General features: G+C 37.3%; 1 protein-coding gene across 6 annotated transcripts in view; it reads right to left on the bottom strand.

The window, feature by feature from the left end:
• Nucleotides 1-1,435: 1,435 nt before the first annotated feature.
• Nucleotides 1,436-19,219, bottom strand: part of gapvd1 (GTPase activating protein and VPS9 domains 1) — a 127,820-nt gene continuing 110,036 nt past the window's right edge. For all 6 annotated transcript variants that reach the window (XM_048613480.1, XM_048613482.1, XM_048613485.1 and 3 more), the window contains 9 exons: nt 18,620-18,739; nt 17,270-17,396; nt 16,714-16,835; nt 15,923-16,082; nt 15,153-15,340; nt 13,928-14,141; nt 10,498-10,570; nt 7,878-8,075; nt 1,436-6,047 (listed from right to left, as the gene is read on the bottom strand). In XM_048613480.1, the coding sequence (XP_048469437.1) occupies nt 5,907-6,047; nt 7,878-8,075; nt 10,498-10,570; nt 13,928-14,141; nt 15,153-15,340; nt 15,923-16,082; nt 16,714-16,835; nt 17,270-17,396; nt 18,620-18,739 (1,343 nt within the window). In that variant the 3' untranslated portion in view covers nt 1,436-5,906. The remainder of the gene's footprint in view (nt 6,048-7,877; nt 8,076-10,497; nt 10,571-13,927; nt 14,142-15,152; nt 15,341-15,922; nt 16,083-16,713; nt 16,836-17,269; nt 17,397-18,619; nt 18,740-19,219) is intronic.

Genomic DNA, 19,219 nt, shown 5'->3' with positions numbered 1-19,219 from the left:
AGTGGCATTAACTCTATCAAAATAAGGGAAGCAGATGGCCTAGTGGTATTATCGTTTGACTATTAATCCAGAAACTCAGCTAATGTTCTGGGGACCAGAATTCAAATCCTGCTATAGCAAATGGAAGAATTTTAATTCAATTTTAAAAAAAAAACAAATTAAAAATCTACTGATGATGATGAAACAATTGTTGGAAAAATCCATCTGGTTCACTAATGTTCTTCAAGGAAGAAAATCTGCCTTCCTCACCTGGTCTGACCTACATGTGACTCCAGAGCCACAACAATGTGGTTGATTCTTAATTGCAATCTGGGCAATTTGGGATGGCAATAAATGTGGCCTAGCCAATGAGCCTCTCATCCAGTGAATGAATAAAAAAATTAACTACTGCTCATCAACTGTTTCAATATAGCAGAATCCCATAAACACACCCTTAGCAAAGGCAAATTCAGCATCACAGATTTGCCTGACTTGCTGTCTCCTCCAGGAGGAGGAACACCGACAAAATGAATCTAGCAGCAGAAACAGCACTTCAGCTTTTGCAGCAGCAGAGAGAGAGCAGGATCTAGCGGCTTTCAACTCCAAAACCCAACTTCAACAACTGAAAGCAAAACTAAAATCCTGGGTCTGCGTGAGCCTGACTTCACCCACTCACATGCTTCTTTTGTCTAATTAAAAAACCCAAAGCTACTTACTCTGCTTTCCATAGAGCAGTCACCTCAGCACAAGTTTACAACATCCTCCTCAAGAAGAACAGAGCAAATCCCTTTTAAAGGCACATATCATCACAACATTGTCGAGTAACTTTTAATCGTGGAATTGCAACAAAGTATTTATGGATCAAATACACTTTTTCTAGAAGGATCAGTTGGAGCAGATAGAAGCATGATCTCAGGTTATCTTTACACTTATTTAGCACAAATGCACAAACCAAACTATTGGCAAAATTCACTGGCTTAGTAAAACTAAATTTATAGCGAAGACAGAATTTAACACTAGAACAACTGATTAGGAGCCCAAGTAGAAATGTGTGGGCAATGGGAGAACGTTTCTAAAATCTTGAAATACATCGTGTAACTGTAACCCAAATATGACTATTTGTACAAAGACTGCAGAATAGGAAATGGTGAAAAAGTGACAAGTTTATGAAAAGGTCGTAAACCAGTCAAACAAGTTTCTCTGAAAGTATCCCCATGCTCAACAAAAGAAAAACCTAACCATCTGACTACAGCTCTTGGCCTTTTCTGATCTTGACAGTTGTAACATGGTTGACAAAAACAAGAGGTTAGTATTCATTTGTTGGCTTTCTTAGAGATAAATAATCTAACTTAATTTAGCACCTCCACAGTTTGGCTGAAAAAAGGAATAAGTGCACGGAGAATGTTGCAACAAATATAAAATTAGCAATCCACAACACGCTACGCCAGGACATGTGTTTACTTTGATAAACTACATTTATTGCACTGATTTAGGTCAAGAACAACTGCATTACTGCTCCTGTTCAGTTGCAATACACAATACAATTGAAACCTTCTGTCTCAAGTTATACATTTTACAGGTTACACCTGAAGTTTAATCTTAAATTATTGGCTTGGATCCAGTTTGAGCGCATTTGAAGCCAATTTGATTCATTTTAAACGGTAGAGTATATTCATACCTGAGATGTAATTGTGTTGTACACTTTGGAGGCCATCCATATTGCATGCAAAGAGAATTAACATCAAAATCAATTGAATATGGTAGAAAACTAAATTAATCAGCAGACACAAGCAAATGGGATAAACTGCTCCCTTTAATTAGCATAGAATGATATATTACATTAATCTCATTAAAGACAGTATACATTTTTTTTTCCTGTGTGCAAGATTGTGCAAGCTCATTAACTTAAGTTTGTAAAGGCTCTAACAGTTCCAAAGAGGCAGTAATACAGGTGATGCAGTTAACAAACAGAACATAGTATTAAGTTACCTTAGGTTAATTTAAGTATAACAGTCCCATCCATGTTCTGAAGTGCTAACTGTAAAGCATTTGTTGTTCTTTCCTGCTGCTTCAGGATATCACGGATATGATGGTGTATGCTGCTGCTGTTTGGTCCTCACTAATGTGCTTTTGGGTCTATATGCATGTCAGAATACCTTTTAACGACTGAAGTAGTTGCAAGTTTTGTATTCTTGTTCAAAAAATTTATAAATGGCAGCCTCCCTATATTTCAAAACAAAGTCTCTAGAGATATAATCAATGACTCAAATACAAGCTGCAGAGGAAAGCAGTATTAAAAGCTTGAACGTATACCAGACCAAACCCCCAAACTTAAAACAAAGAGACAATTTAAAATGAATATATTTGCAAAGTGTTAAAAATAAATAGTTGACAGTTTCATCTTCACAAAATCTAATTGTAAAATAAATAAACCCCAATCCCTAAACTCCAAATTGTGTACATTTAGAATTTATTTTGTTCTAAATCAAAGTTTACTCTTTTAAAGGTAAGGAAAACTTAATCATATTTTTCAAACATTAACTTCATTACAATATTAAATATTATTCAAAAGTGCAACTACAAAACAAGTACAGATTCTTGAGTCAGTCAATTATCAGAGAGACAATTAGTTTTTTTTAGCAGAGATGAACACACTTTCAGCCATGTTTCCTCCATCCCCACAAGGATCATAATTCACAATTTTTGTACTATTCTGAAGTGTGCCCCAATGATGCAGAAGTTCTGGAGCTGCAAGGCACTGACTGGTCTGTGATACTAGGGAAACATTAATGTTATAGGATGCTGTGTGGCCAAGAGGATCTTTAAGTTTAGAAAAAAAAAACTCTTCTGAATCTGCCTTAAATTGTTCAAACTTAAAGCATTTTTGCAGCAAATTACTTAGGTCTGACAATGTTGTTCATGTGATCAAAGACAACATCCACAGCTACATAATGTTAACTGCATTGATACCTCTCAGCTAAAAGTAATTTATTTCCTTTTTTCAGATTTCTAACCTTCAGGCTGAGCACTGCAATAGTATATGGGATTCAGACTCAAGTGAATAATCCAAAATTAGCAGTAGCCCGAGATAATATATTTTTGATCATGTATTCTAATATTGTTACCTGGTACATAATAGCAATGCATTTAGCAACTCTAAAACACAAACTTAATCACACCAAACAAAAAAAGTTAAAATTACTTTTGGTAACTGGATACAACTCTGAACAGTGATCACCTATTATCTGTAGGGTTGGAAGAAAGTCGTGTTTTGTAAGCAAAAACAAATATGAAAGATATCTCACGACTGTAATCAGGTAGATTTTTTTTTAAATCACCTAGGTATATGGCTTTCTCGCTGTAGACCATACTCACCATGAAATCTTCAGACACATTAACTGCCCTAATGAAGTGTATGTTAGCAGTCGTCAAGTGATCTTGATCTAGATTTTGTTAAATTAATCTTAGTTGTGTTGAGATGATGAGATTCACATTCAAAGTTAACATTGAATACTCAGGACTGTGCTTTGCAATATGGCAGAACAAGGTCCTTTACTCCAGGCTGACACACTGAAATACCTACTCCCACATCAACTATATACACAGTTAGAACATTTTTATACATTTTGCAAAGTTTCTCTAAATTCATAAATTAACTTGATGAAAATTATTAAATTTTAACTGATTACAACAATGGTTTAGGAGACTGTCATACTTTGGCAATGAAGGGAAAGCACTCCTTTTAAAAAAAAATCTTTCCTTGGGAGGAGATATTGGTTATATAACAGCTTCACACAAATTCCCCAGAGGTTTGCTACTCGGGTGATGTATCCAACACACTCCCTTTTAGTGAGTTATTATTTGGTCAGCAGGAATTAGCATCCTTCTTGATCTTCAACTGCAAACCCAAATTGCAATAGTCCCATTTTTTTAAAAAATGGGACTAGGTCTCTGGTTCCAAGATAAAGAAAAATGACAGGTACAGTCCCACAACAACTAACAATAGACAGGCTGAGGTAAGCAATCCAAGTTGGTCTTTGCTGGCCCAAAGACTCAAGATGATAGGTTTATTTCAGGCTGGTTTTGGATCAGCACAATGGAGACCATCTTCTCTCAAGTTACTTTATTTTCTAAAAAATATATGAACAGTCAGGTGAATTTACATTAAAATTACTGTCCTTGACCCAGAATAGTGCTCCCTTTTTAATAAAGAAAAACACAGCAAATCAGTCTTTTCAGTGAAACTTAACTTATTGAAGCTGCCATTATTTAATTCTACCATTTTGTTAGCCACTTGTAAGGCAACTTAAAATATAATAATTTAAATCCTCATATATTGTCATTTGTATATCCTAGACATCTGACTCGCTTCAATTTTAAACTGGAAATTGTTCTTGGAAAAACCAAGTCCCAGTGCCTTCTGATTATGCTTATTAAAAATGGCTCCATAAAGGTGATGTAAAAGTGAGTCATATATGGCTGTCCATTCATGTCGTCTGTTAAATTTTAGCTGTTGACAAAGGCACTGCTGTCAACTGGAAGTTTCAGCTACTGTAAGATATTGATGTGATCTGCATTAATCTTTCCTGTTCCTCCTCCATCATTTTCATATCCCTCAGATCTCACTTCCTGTTTTAGCCAAGGAAGTCACGGTTGCAAAACTCTTCTTGGAGATTAGTATAACTGTGGTCCAGCTGCTGAAAAGGGTGCTTCCGCAGGACGTGAACGATGCTTGCACCCCATCCGATATGCACAGGGAACAAATTCTTGAGGGTAGTGGAATTGAAAAGGCAGTCAAGGCTGGCGTTCAACTGCAACTTTCTAAATTGGGAGCTCAACATTTCACTTAATTTGCTTTTGTTTTATAGCTTGTTTATCTTGGATCATGGGAGAGCAGTATTCATATTCCGATTCTTTGCATTTCCTTATTAAAACTGGTTTCCTTACTCTGAAAAGAGAAATTCCAGATCCACCTTTTCTGAATCTATAATTCTGCCACAAGAGAAGAGAACCAATTTAAGAACTGCAAAATGTGGGAACCAGCACATACGCTCTCTTGCTTATCAATCCAAATGAAACCGCTATCCTGGTAAAAGCACTTTCAAATAAAAAGCATTATTTTCTGGACGATGTTTGTAAAGATAACCCCAGCAACTAAAACAAATACAGTCCTATGTCACTTTAATAACAAGTTGGTTAAATACTAATACTTAATTTAAACATACACCGATAAGGCTGCAAAATCAGGTATGATACCCTGGTCTAAAAGTCATCCAAATTTTGGAAATAATAACAATGGGTCAAAAATATATCGAAGCAATGCGAGAGGGTGACTTTTTCAGATAAAAGTGATAAACTACAGTTGAGGATTCTTCACCTTGGGTTATGACACGCTCTATGTTGTCAGTAAATTTCTTTCAGGGAAAGCATGATTGGTCAAATGCACATAGATTTGGCCTGGGCACACTCAATCAACAAAAATTAGTTTCACTGAAAAAAAAAAAGGTAGAACTGGCTGCCATTTATGCTTTGTGAAAAGAAGGAAGGTTTAACAAAAAAAAAAAATCACCATTGCATTTGTTTGAGGCCCCAGCTTAAAACTCATGCCGATCAAGTTAACGCAAGTAAATAATGTCACTTTCCTACAGTACACTGTCAACTTTTCGAAATACCTGAAAAAGTGTGGTCCCTTTTTGCATTGCTGACCTGTTGACTTTATATGACAGAAATATATAAAGACCTGTTAGTAAATCTGATTGTTAATTTGGGTAAAGACACACTGAATCTATTTTGTTTTTGAAATGCCTCCACACTATCTACATTTATTATACAAGAGGAGAAAATTCAGTCAAGTTCCCCTCCCACAAACAGTTGGCGTAAATCTTTTCACTTTTCCTAACAGTCTGCCATGCAGGTGGTGTTCTGCATCACTTGCGATCATCAATGGTTTTAATGAATTCAACTGCTGCTGTGAACTGCATCCACCAATAGGATTCTTCTCCACCGAGCCGGTTGGCATAGAAATTATTGATGTACTGAACAGTGGACAGCAGGCAGGGTGGGTTAGCCTAAAGATAGAAAACAAGGGATGAATTAAAAGCATATAAAAATCAGGATGGAGAAAAGGAACCATGAACAATATTTCTTTTTATTCAAAAGGGATATTCTAACTTGTACTGCATAGGAAACAGATATACCAAAAACAATGTTTCAATTAGATTAGAAGTGCTTTTATATCATAAGTACATCACCTCCGTCAGACAGGTTGCACGGTTTAGTAATACCAATTAGCCTAAAGAAGCTGTCATTTGCATTGTAGAATCCCACAGGATTAATGACACTGACACTTCTGCAATATACATTAAAATAACAACCTTACCGATGGCAGATAATATTCTTATACCAAAGTATAGGTTGTAATGGATTGAGTAGCTACGTTTTTCCCACACAGAAAGCACCTTTCCCACTATAACCCAAAAGTGGTCATAAATGTTTGTGGCTTTCACATTTGCAGTTCCAGTGTTAAACTTCTAAAAAAAAAGTTAAAGGAACTAATGCTCATCTTCACTGAAAGGAAATTCAAAGGAAATTAAAATAAAACACTAAAGATATATCTAGCCAAAAATTGGCAAATTACAAAGCAATACTCTTTACACGTTAAGTCGTGTTAATTAGGTTGTACACTTGCTTACCGAGCCGGTGCATTTGATTGCAGACGTTCCGTCACCCTGCTAGGTAATATCGTCAGCGCACCTCCAGTGAAGCATTGGTGTTCTGTCACGCTTGTTATTTATATGCCTCGGTTTGCTGGCATCACTTTCGATTCTGTTTGTCAGTTGTTTGTATATAAGGTCCAGTTTATTGTTTGTTGGAGGAGTTCCAGTTGGAATGCCAGGCCTCCAGGAATTCCACTGCATGCCTCTGTTTGGCTTGTGCTATTATCAATGTGTTGTCCAAGTCAAATTTGTGTCCTTCTTTGTCCGTGTGTACTGAGACCAGTGAGAACTGGTCATTTGTCTTGGTGGCTAGTTGATGTTAGTGTATCCTTATTGTCAATTTTCTTCCAGTTTGGCCTATGTAATGTTTCTCACAGTCCTTGCATGGTATTTTGTATATTACATTGGTTTTACTAGTTGTGGATATGGGATCCTTTACATTAGTCAGTCGCTGTCATAGCATGGTTGGTGATTTGTGGGCTACCCTGATACCTAGGAGTCCGAGTAGTATTGTGGTCATCTCTGATGCACAGTCTGTTGTGGTCTGTCATGGAGGTAACGACGTAATATACAGAATACCATGCAAGGATCGTGAGAAACATTACATGGGCCAAACTGGAAGAAAACCGACAAGGATACACAAATACCAACTAGCCACAAGAGATACGGCCAACTCTCACTGGTCTCAGTACACATGGACAAAGGAGGACATTAATTCAACTGGGACAACTCATCCATAATAGCACAAGCCAAACAGTGACATGCCAAAGAATTCCTGCAGGCCTGGCATTCCAACCGGAACTCCATCAACAAACATGAACTGGATCCGATATACAAACCACTGAGAAACAGAATCTGAAGTGATGCCAACCATCCCAGAAAACCGAAGCATGTAAACAACAAGCAGGACAGAACACCAAAGCTTCACCGGAGGTGCACGGATGATGTTACCTAGCAGGGTGATGGAACGTCTGCAATCAAACACACCAGCTGGCGAGCAAGGCTACAACCTCATCCACAACCTGTGCTACAAATCTTCTCAAAAACTTTGAAGAAAAGAATTAAGTTAGCAGAAGGTTGCATCCTCTGCTTGCTTTTTGAGATGAAAATTCCAGGTGATATTTGGAGTGACCGTATTATAAATGCATTGCTGTACAAATTGATATTCATCTGATGGCTCACCTTGATAAGGACAAACACAAGAACAGGAACAAAGTCATCTGCCCCAGGGACGGAGTCCTCATTGGCTAGGCTTAACAGATTCATTATGGTAGAGCACATTCGCAGGATACACTGAACCTTATCTCTTGGGGTCTTGTACGCATTGATTGTTCGAATCTCCGACTGTGCAGATGGCCATGGTGCTTCTTTCAAATACACCTGAAATGAAGACAAAAATTTGTCACATACACAATGCCACATTAATAGAAGGATTAAAACCAGAGTGAGTGATTGAAACACATGTAGTGCAGAAAATATTACTAAAGTGGTTTCCTTATTGCCTCTTGTAAAAAAATTGCAGCAGGCTGCTGTGCAGAGACACTTGGGTGCGCATGAATCGCCAAAAGTAGGATTGCAGGTGCAGCAGGTAATTAAAAAGGCAAATGGAATTTTGTCTACCATTGCTAAAGGGATGGAGTTTAAAAACAGGGAGGCTATGCTGCAGCTGTATAGGGTCCTGGTGAGGCCACACCTGGAGTACTGTGCACAGTTTTGGTCTCCTCATTTGAGAAGAGATATACTAGCACTAGAAGGGGTGCAGAGGAGATTCACTCGGTTGATTCCAGAGTTGAGGGGGTTGGATTATGAGGAGAGACTGAGTAGACTGGGATTATACTCATTGGAATTCAGAAGAATGAGGGGAGATCTTATAGAAACATAAGATTATGAAGGGAATAGATAAAGTGGAGGCAGGGAGGTTGTTTCCACTAGCAGGTGAAACTAGGACGAGGGGGCATCGGCTCAAAATAAAGGGAAGCAGATGTACGACCGAGGTCAGGAGGAACTTCTTCACCCAAAGGGTTGTGAATCTGTGGAATTCCCTGCCCAGTGAAGCGGTTGAAGCTACCTCGTTGAATGTTTTTAAGGCAAGGCTGGATAAATTTTTGAACAGTAAAGCAATTAAGGGTTATGGTGAGTGGGCGGGTAAGTGGAGCTGAGTCTCAAAAAGATCAGCCATGATCTTATTAAATGGCGGGGCAGGCTCGAGGGGCCAGATGGCCTGCTCCTGCTCCTCGTTCTTATGTTCTTACAGAAATACCTCAACAGACTTAATTCTGCAAATGTCTCAGCAGCTCCAGAGAGAGTCTCAAAAGGTTTGCACAAAAGAACTGCGAAATACCAAACTATAATGGACAAAGCTTTATTAAATGTGTAAACTAAAAGCAGTGGATTTTACACTCCATTTTGGCAGTAACAGCGACTGTCAGGGTTAGTCTCCTTTCACAGATGTGCATCACATCTCAGTGAATTAGGGTGCAGCAGACAACTTTTTGGTGGAAGGACTGTAAAAGGAGGAAGATGACAAATCATAAGGTCCTAACCTAGATCTTCACCAGCTTTTAGCTCTTTGTTATCAAATGGTGAGAGATGCTTGCATTTATTAAATGAACAGTTAAGGAGCAAATAATTGGCAAGAGTGGAAATTAGTACAGCAGGCAATACCACAACACAGTCTAGTGTCAAATCAGTTTGGACTTCCAAGACCACCCAATCATTAAGTCCACTTGACTTCAACATCACTTAGCACAATGAAACAGCCACCATGTGGTTTTAGCTGCTTTATGCTCAATGTTTGAAATTTCATCAGTCACAGGGACAGCAGGAAATGGGAATGGAAATGTACAGAGACCAAGATTCAAACTGCCATCCCTTGATGTTCACGGCTATCTCTCTCTCTCACTTTCTAGTGTTGCATCAAAATGAAATTGAGATTTGAGAACAGGGCATGCTTATTTGCTGGCAGTGAGCAGAACAGGCAGCAAAAAAAAAAAAAAAAAGGGAACAGAGACGGTTTCAGAATCCAAGAAAACATCTCTAAAAGAAGAAAACACTGAACTGCTCATCACTACATTTGGGCCTTGTATGGATTTTTGCTGTGGTGAAAATTCGACAGCAAATGTTCACTGTCCAAAGCACTGGTTGAAGAGACAAAGAATTAGGTTTCAGATATGAAAGTGAAAGAACTAGTAAATAATCAGTTAAATCCTAAAATTGCAGCCATGATTTTGACTGAGTCAAACATTGTGATTGACCATCAAGAAATCCAGCTGATAAGCACATTTTTGGTTTATCACAGTACCAAGGAATGCAAGGTATGGAGTCTGTGTGGGGGACAGCACAGCAGGCTTGAATAGCTTTGAGCTGCTTCTGCTGCAACAAATGAATCTTGTTCACTACAAGAATGGTTGATTTCTCCACCACAGATGTTCCTGATTCTCACATGACTTCAATGTGCATAGATCTCTGAAGCTCATCTGTCAACTGCTCAGAGATGCTGAAGAGACCAAAACCAGATCAAGACCTATTGTGTGGGTATCTTGATTTTACTAATCCATGGTGCACTGAATTAGAGCAAAAATACTCCATTCCACCAGCTGCACTTCTAGATTCCGTTTTAATTTTACCAATGTAAAATATTAATTTTACCCAGATCTGTAAATGAGGCTTAGAGACAGACACTTCCACCAGCATTTAAAGATACTATTCTCAAGGCCCTTTTAAAAAATGATGTGTTAGATCATTTTGCAAAATGTTAACGTGTTAAATACAGTAATCTAAGGAAATTTAATATTGTTATTACCTCTGGAATTTGAAGTGCTCGGTGATTTGCACTGACAACTTTACACAAACGCTGAATGTGTTCATTGAAAAGCCTGAAAAACAAGATCAACTATACTGTAACTGAAAGTTAGGATTTTAACAAAGTTAAATGTAATTTAAATGGCTCAAACAATAACAATTTGCATTTATGTAGTGTCTTTAAGGTGGGAATATCTTAAGGTACTTGCCAAAATTGTAATCAGAAAAACTGACACCAAAGCAAAAAAGACATTAGAAAAGGACAAGTAATGTTAAACCAGAGAGGTGAGTTTTAAAGACAATCCTAAAGGAGGAAAAGAATTGAAGAGACAGAGCAGTTTGGAGGACGAATTCTGGACACAGGAAATTATAAGGATACACATTAGAATGATCCCAAGTTAGTTTCTTAGTTTAAGACATTTCAAACTCAAAAATATTAAACAGCGTACTAAAATCTATATTATTTCAGCTGTTCAATTGTCAAGTACAGAATAGCTACAGTACAGAAAGAACCTGCGTATATCTACATACAGCAATTTATCACATCAAAGCACTTCACTTACAATTAGTTGCTTTGAAGTCCAATCATGTCCACGACAATGAATAAAATTGGTTTTCCATACATTAGAAAGATACTAAAAGATGACATTTTTTCTCCTTCCATTGCAATTTCCTCAGCTTTCTCTTTTTCTGTATTTCTGTAGTTTGACTCAACCTTCGATCTCCCTTTTAGAAAATACCCAAGCTGTGTGACATCCCTGTGAATTTAATCTTTGCATAAATCCATGTCCTCTCAGGTCTTTTACGTGTGAATTTTACAGACTCCGCTTGATTGAGTGTTTATTTTGTTGGCAAGACTAACAAATGCTTCTTTTCACCGCAAATGCTGATCACTTCACTGAATTTCATTCATATTAAGTGGTGCACATTGCAAGATTTTACTTTACCATTGTTTCATTAAGAGTACTGGCTGGTATCAGTTATGTACAGTTAATGTGCTGAAAGTTCATGATATATCATTATTTGGCAATTTTGTTTTAAAGTGGGCAGAATCAGGAAGAGCTTTAACTTGATTTGTATTTCTACATTGCATGGGTTAAGGAGGGAAGGGCTTAGTTTCATTTTGGAATTCTGAGGTGGTACTGCAATGCCTGAAAAATTTATCTGCACACATGTAAATCATGTTTTTTAAAAAAAACTTGGTGTGGACAGTTCAGGGTTTTAAAGAGCAAAGAGGTAAACTGAACTGTTGTCTAGCAACAAGGTATCCTTTGACACAAGGAGACAGAAATAAACCAGTCCTTTTAGAAGGGCAGAATCACCCCGAGAGGTGCAGCTTTCTTTGACAGACAGATCATTCGGGGAGAGCTGCTGACAAGAACAGTATGCAGCTTTGCAATTTCCAGGTGAGTCAAGGCTGGAGAAAATAAGTCCTAAGTGGTTTAATATCAATAAGACAAAGTGCCAGAAACAGAAAGCTTTGGAACAGGTGTTTAAGGAATCCACATTAGAAAGGGGTGAGCTATTAGCAGTTAGATTAAGGGTTTCATAAAGAGGTACTGACTGAAGAAGCTTGCATCAAATGAATGTCGAGGTTTGTCAGAAAGAAATTAAGTTCAGCCATGCTGTAATGCAATTTGCCCGATTTATAGATATTTTAATATCATTTATCTTATGTTTGAATTTTGAAACACCCATAGTTTGGATATCCTCATTGGGGTTAGATATATGAACCAGTTTCTCCTGCAACAAGGAATTAGCTCAGAAGAGATAGAAAAAGGTTACTTTAGTTAAAGGGTTTACTTTGAAAGTTCCAGACCAGAAATGTTTGGTTAGAAGCCCTAAAGGGGTTATTTGAAACTAAGAAAGTCTAAGCTCAGCTGGAGGAAGAGGTTATCAAACTCTCAAGACCAGGAATTGAAAGCAATATTCACTCAAATAAATGTGAAAAATAAGCGAATTATTTCTGGTGAGCGAGTACTGTAAAGGTTGCTTTTAGGATAGATGGAATATTGTATTTTTACTGTTTTTGAAATCTTGCAAATTGTGATATGTAAATAGCTTAGCTTATTCTATTTATTCTTATCTTTTTTCATAATAAACTTGTTTTATGATATTTATTTTTAGAAACCAAACCTACAGCATTGCATGTTTATGTTTCAATTAGTGATCATTTTGTTAAATTTTTCAAAAACTATTAAGTCAGATTTCAGTCCGAGATCTTACTTGTCCAGTAGGATCAGCTGGCATCATAACAATGCCAACTGAAGGAGGAGCTTTAACGTGAAAACAGGGTTCCCCTTCACAAAAGTTCAAGTATCTACAAGATTGTTAATAAGAGTAAAAGGAGTTCATCTTTATTTCTGATGTTTGTAATAAGACTGTTTCAACTCGTTCTCCATGGAATCCTAGAATCCTAGTGTGGAAGCAGGCCATCTGGCCCATCAAGTCCACGCAGCCCCCTACCCTATTCCTGTAACCCTGCACTTTCCCATGGCTAATCCACCTAGCCACACATCCCTAGATACTATAGGCAACTTAGCATGGCCAATCCACCTAACCTGCACATCTTTGGACTATGTGATGAAACCAGAGTACCCAAAGGAAACCCACGAAGACATAGGGAGAACGTACAAACTCTACACAAGACAGTCGCCGGAAACAAGAATCAAACCCGGATCCCTGGGGCTGTGAGGCAGCAGTGCTAACCACTGAGCCATCATCTTATACAGTCTGAAGTAGCTTGTGTATTTCCTCTTTGCAGGTGTAATAAACTTCGATGATCTTTAGTCAAAAAATATACCAGCAGTATTTTGTGAATAGGTACAGTGACTGACCACAAAGGTAACCAATTGAAAAAATAAAAAAGTGATTGTCTACCAAGCCATGCTTCACTGGGATTTAACTCGTCTAGTATTTAGATCAGCTAGGAACATAATATTAAGCACTATTCTTTTCAAAACTTCAGTTAAAAGGTCAGGCTAGCATCATCAAAACTGTCATGCATCATGATTAAATCTCCGAATACTGCAGTGCTAAGAAACAGCAAAAAATGCAGGAATTACTGAACAGGTCAGGCAGCATCTGTCGTGAGAGAAGTGTCAATGCTGTGACCTTTCACTTTGTTTCCCTTTCCACAGCTGTTTCCAGACTTGCTGCGTGCCTCAGCGATAATGAATGAAGAGTTCAGATAATGAATTATTAGTTTTGTAACACTAAAAATAATTTGTTAACATCTAACAAAAACATCTATTTCCTTCTGTTAAGCAATTTTACTGTTTTTCTTCTGTGGCTAGCAGAATAATTGAGCATCAGTATATGATTACCAGACACATTTGAGTGGGACTCAGCAACATTTTCATATTGCAGATATATTCACTTAAGCGCTCTTATTTTTAAAATTTTACACACAATTATATATTGTTACTTACTGGTCACGTAAAATATCACCATCCTGATTGGGATAGAAGGCGAGTTTGAAAATGTGGTTCATAACACTACGCTCAATTGCCATTTGTGCATCCTGGAGCTGTTCTTCACTGGCATTCTGCCAGATAACATCTTGTGCCATAACTCCATACAACGACTGCAGGAATTCTTCTACTAAGGCAGTTTTGTCATCTGCTGCAGTGAGATTCTGAAAATCTGTGCAAATAAACAAAGTGAAGCTAAATCAACCAGTGTACAAATAAACATTTAAGAAAGAAATTATCAAAGCTGAAATGGTTTCCCTCTTCATTTTCATTCATCATCCTAGGAAGATCCCATTTTTTTCTGGCAGTTTGGAGGCAGTGGTTGCTCTCCATAGCTTTGTCTCATGCATACATAAGACAGAGTTAAAAGGCTATTTTCCATGGATTCTGGTTGATTTATAGCCAAGGTTAGTCTCTCTCTTTAGTCCAATAAGACCAAATATAGTGTCCCAACTTTTTCACAATTCAAATCAACTGATTCAGTGAAATAAAAACTGCAGATGCTAGAAATCGGAAACAAAAACAAAAGTGCTGGAGAAACTCAGCAGGTCTGGCAGTATCTGTACAGAGAGAAACAGAGTTAACATTTCGAGTCCAGTGACCATTTGTTCGAGTCCCAAGTTTTGATTCTGTCTGTACAGATATTGCTAAATCTGCGAAGTTTCTCCAGCACTTTGTTTTTGTTGCAACTAATTCAGTGAGCATGCTTCTGATCTGCATGACTTAACGCTATAAAGTGGAATGCTTTTTCCACTGTTTCGGAGACAAGCAGGGGTGCAATGTCCAGAGTCTTGGCCAATACTTACTTCTCTACAGGGAGAGAGATTATCTGTTAATTCTCACATAGTTTCTTATAGGATCTTGTTTTGTGCAAATTGACTTTTTTTGGTTGCCAAGCAGTTTTGGAAAATGCAGAGGTCATGAAAAATGCATGTAAATACAGCTTTCTTTTAAGTTATGAAATCTCTCTTTTACCCTAACTGAGACCAGCTAGCTCTGCACAGTTCAGCCATTTGCTGGATAAACAGACTTGATCACGAGGGGAAATATAACTTGTATGAATTTCAATTTCATCAAGTTAGAACTGCATGTTAATTCAAGGGATAAAGTTACAGCACAACAACAGTTAAATTAAAGAGCCTACATTAATATTGGTGGGCCCGTTGAAAGGAAGGTATATTACCTTTAATAAATTCCAGAATATGCTTTTCCCTGCTTTCAAGCAATAGTCTCACACAGACTGTAGTGAAGTATCTGTTCGCAACCTCTTTGTCTCTGAGCACTCTTTGTAAGAGTCTTTCAAGGTGGGCTTGAGTAGTCTGGAGCCCCTGACGACATCGTGTCAAGTAAGCAATATATGGAGCTCGTTTTCTTCAGAGAGAATAAAATAGTTTAAAATTCAAAAAATGTTGCCAATCAGAAGCATCAATTCATTGGCAATTATGTTATTAACTGTAACTAACATCAAATGCAAGGTGCAGCAACAAAGAAAGACTTTTAAGATACCTCTCAAGCATCAGGAACCAGAGACTTCCCAATATAATGGATGTGAGACATTTATTGATTACCAAGACAAGCTAATAAATCAATTATGACTTACAATCTATGTGAAAACCACAAAACTAGCTCATTAGTATTTTAAGCATTAGTCATTCCAATCTTGCGTGAAAACACCTTGTTTTCAGTGAAAAGTAGCTTCCTTTTCAAATCCTTTCCATTGGGGAAAAATGGCCAACAAAACCCATGATAGATCATTTATCTCTGCTATATCAATATTTGCATCACTGTTAGGGTGTCAAGAATGCAGTGACAGATCCGTGGACATTTTTCCTGAAAGAACGGCTGTAGTTTCTTTTATATTCACTTTCACAGACAGATTTTTGGTTTAACCACTCCCATGCCAAGCATTAATTCTTACAGTATCCATTAAAGAATTCTGTGAACATGTTTTACCTATAATCCTCAGCAATGGCAGCTAGTAACTTGTTGCAAGTTCTACTGTCAAATCTGCCGACACAGCGCATGGTTTCTTGAATCTGTGCCATCAAGTGCTTATCCTGCAAATTGATGGCTTCAGCTAACTGAACTTTGAGAAAGCAGACAATCTCGTTGTCTAAGAAAAGAGAATTCCAAGAATTAGTGTTTTAATGATAATAGTTTTGTATAACACACACACACACACACACACACACACACGAAAAGTAGCAGGGCAATCAGATGCAAATGTCAATTTTGAACAATTTGCAGATCAGAGAAATAAGAAAAATGATACATTGGTGGAACACAAAGCTTAAGTAATGCCAGGTGAAGATCCTTACGGAAATCACAAAGGAAAATTTCACACGCCAGGATTCATATCACAATAGCTAAACCTGGATGTGCTTCTGTGGTTAAAAATGAAACACCATGCAATTATTTAATTATCCTCAAATAGAAATGATTGATTTAATGTATGTTAATACTTGAGAAAAATAGGAAATGCTGGAAAAGTTCAGCAAGTCTGGTGGCAACTGTGGACAGAAATCAGAATTCGTGTTTTGGACTCGATCCAAAACATTAACTCTGACTACTCTCCACAGATGCTGCCAGACTTGCTGCGCTTTTCCAGCATTTTCTATTTTTGTCTCTGATTTACAGCATCAGCAGTTCTTTGTTTTTATTTAGTATACCTTTACTTTGTTGCCAGAGATCTTTTCAGGTCTAAAGGCTGAAAAATTACATCAAACAATAAATATTAAAGTTACCTTCTAATTCTCCTTGATCAGGTCCTCCAGGAGGGCCATTTCTGGTTGCTGAATGGCTCACTAGGGGGAATGCAATTGAGTCAGCAGAGCACAGAGCCATTCGCAATTTCTTCTTTGCATCTCTAATTGGAAAGATAAAATGCAGGCTTTAGCATGCTGTTAATGCAGTAAAAAAACTGAAACAAAGCACTTCTCATAAAATGCAAAAAGTTTTAATTGCTTATTACCAGTAAATATGGCATGAACAATTAATGATGGCTAAATTTAAATATTCAAAACTAAATGTGAACAACATGTTATTTGATACAATCAGCTGAAATTTGACATAGCACATTGCAGTTGATCATTCCATCAAGTTCCTGATCTTAATGACACAAGTGATATACCTAGAAGCAGTCCAAGGATTTAATTTAAGACCCATAGGTCAAGGTGGCTTACTTCCTCAGTAAGGAGAAGCAAAGAATGACAGCAGTCTGCAAGTTCATACAGAACAAACAGGTTCATCCCAACAACCATATTGCTGCTAGCTGTTGATGCAGGCTAAAATAAATGTTACCGAAAGGAGAATGTGGAGTCTTGAGTCTGGGCAGTCTGACTAGCAGAATCTGGCAGATCATCTGCTGAAAGGTTTTGAAGCGTTTCATCACGTGGCGAATTATGGACACTATCATCTCCAACAGTCTCTATACAAAAGCAAACATTTTGGAAACATTTTTAAATAAAACTATAACACAACTAAGTTTTGGAGGTTACTCAATAGATGGGGAGGTAAAGTATAGAACTACAAACAGAATTAATACTGCATATAATAATTCAGGTTTTACTTCTTTTAGGATTTTACATTAGCATCTTGATGACTGTACAGGATTGCAATAGAACAATTTACAGACAAGTGCTCACAATCTGCATTGTCATTCACAAAAGTAGCTAATCATGAATTGTGATGAGACAAATCTGAAAGGAGTGCCCTGAAATCACATTTCAAACACCACTAATTTTCCCCTCCCCATTGTATGGAAATTTTCTCCATTCCCAAATGCGAGAAGCAGGTGGCTCCTAGATATAAAATTTCATGGTCATTGCTATTCTTCAAACAACCAGTGAATGCTGGAGTGTTAAATCATTTGTGAGGATATCAAAACTGAGCCTAACCCTGTCGTCATACAGTGTCGATGCATGTACACTTTTGGCATGGGCTGCAACAGGAACTTCAGTCAATTTTTATCTGTTGATAAACCTCAAGGCACTAAAACTAATTTTGTCACCCCTGTTGTTACACCAACTGTGACTAACAGTATAGATTAACAGATTCAGCAACCTCACTAGCCAATAAAACTATGTTAGCCTCTGTTTTCACAAATTAAACCAGAGGAGAGCTGGCAAGTTTAGTTATTTTTATACATTAAAATCCAGTCTTACTACCTCAATAGTGTGGCCACCTTTCAGCAAGTTCACAAATATTTTAATTCTTGTTGAAACACAAGATAAATCAATCATCTAAATTGTGGTTCTATGTTGAGTCTGATTTTAAAGTTGCAGAACAGCTGATCCAGCCACTTTCTTGAAACTGTTACTTGCTCGAATTTTTATTGGTCGTAAAATTATATCAAGACAGGGTCTGACAATATGGTCGAGTGCATTTCAGTTCCTAGTTTCCTGGAGACATTTTCTGTAAATTTGCAGGAATACCTGGACTCCCTCCACAATGACATGAAAACCAGTCCATTTTTCATGTAATCCATTGGCACAACTGAATGATTCAACTTTTAAAAGGTATTTAAATGCAGAGATGTTATTGCAAACACCATCTTGCTGACACAGGCAAATAATGAATACTTGTGCTTCAGCAATGGCAGATTAAATCAAATGACATTTTCCAGACCAAACATAACAGTAACAGACCTACCTGCAACTTCATCATTGACAACTACTTCACTGGGGCTAGCTCGTTTAATTGCACTTCTATATTTATCCAGGATATCCTCTGCAGCCTGCGCCTGTACATTCAGCCTGGGAATTGGCTCATCTGGTAACACACAGAAATGTTAACAAGCAATTCTGATCACTAAAAAAATTATTCATCACTATTTATTAAATCTGGTATAACTACTACATGTTTACACACATCTCTAATGTATAAATGCTATACTTTAAAAACAAAATCAAATTGACTTCTTTTATGCCTCCCTGATGAAAACACAATAAGTGAAAGTATTGAAGGTTCATATTTTTACTCTCCTGAACTGGACTCCTAAATATGAGCAAGTTTCAATAATAGTACAGAACAATTAATAATGTACAGTGCAGTCAAACTATTTTTCAAGACAATTAGAACCTAATCAAATATTTATTTGTTGATTTGGTACAGGTAATGACTGTACCTAATGGTCAGTTAAAGCCTGAAAATTCAGGCCACTTTTTTCTGAAAACTTTTCATTAAAAATTCTAATTGGTTAGTTCTTAAGTGATTACATTTTATGGAACAACATGTAGGATTGATCACACC

The sequence above is a fragment of the Rhincodon typus genome, chromosome 28 (assembly GCF_021869965.1).
Source record: "Rhincodon typus isolate 14 chromosome 28, sRhiTyp1.1, whole genome shotgun sequence".
NCBI classification, from domain to species: Eukaryota; Metazoa; Chordata; class Chondrichthyes; order Orectolobiformes; family Rhincodontidae; genus Rhincodon; species Rhincodon typus.
The sequence above is the reverse complement of the archived record's forward strand: the minus strand, read 5'-3'. Positions and strand labels throughout refer to the sequence as shown.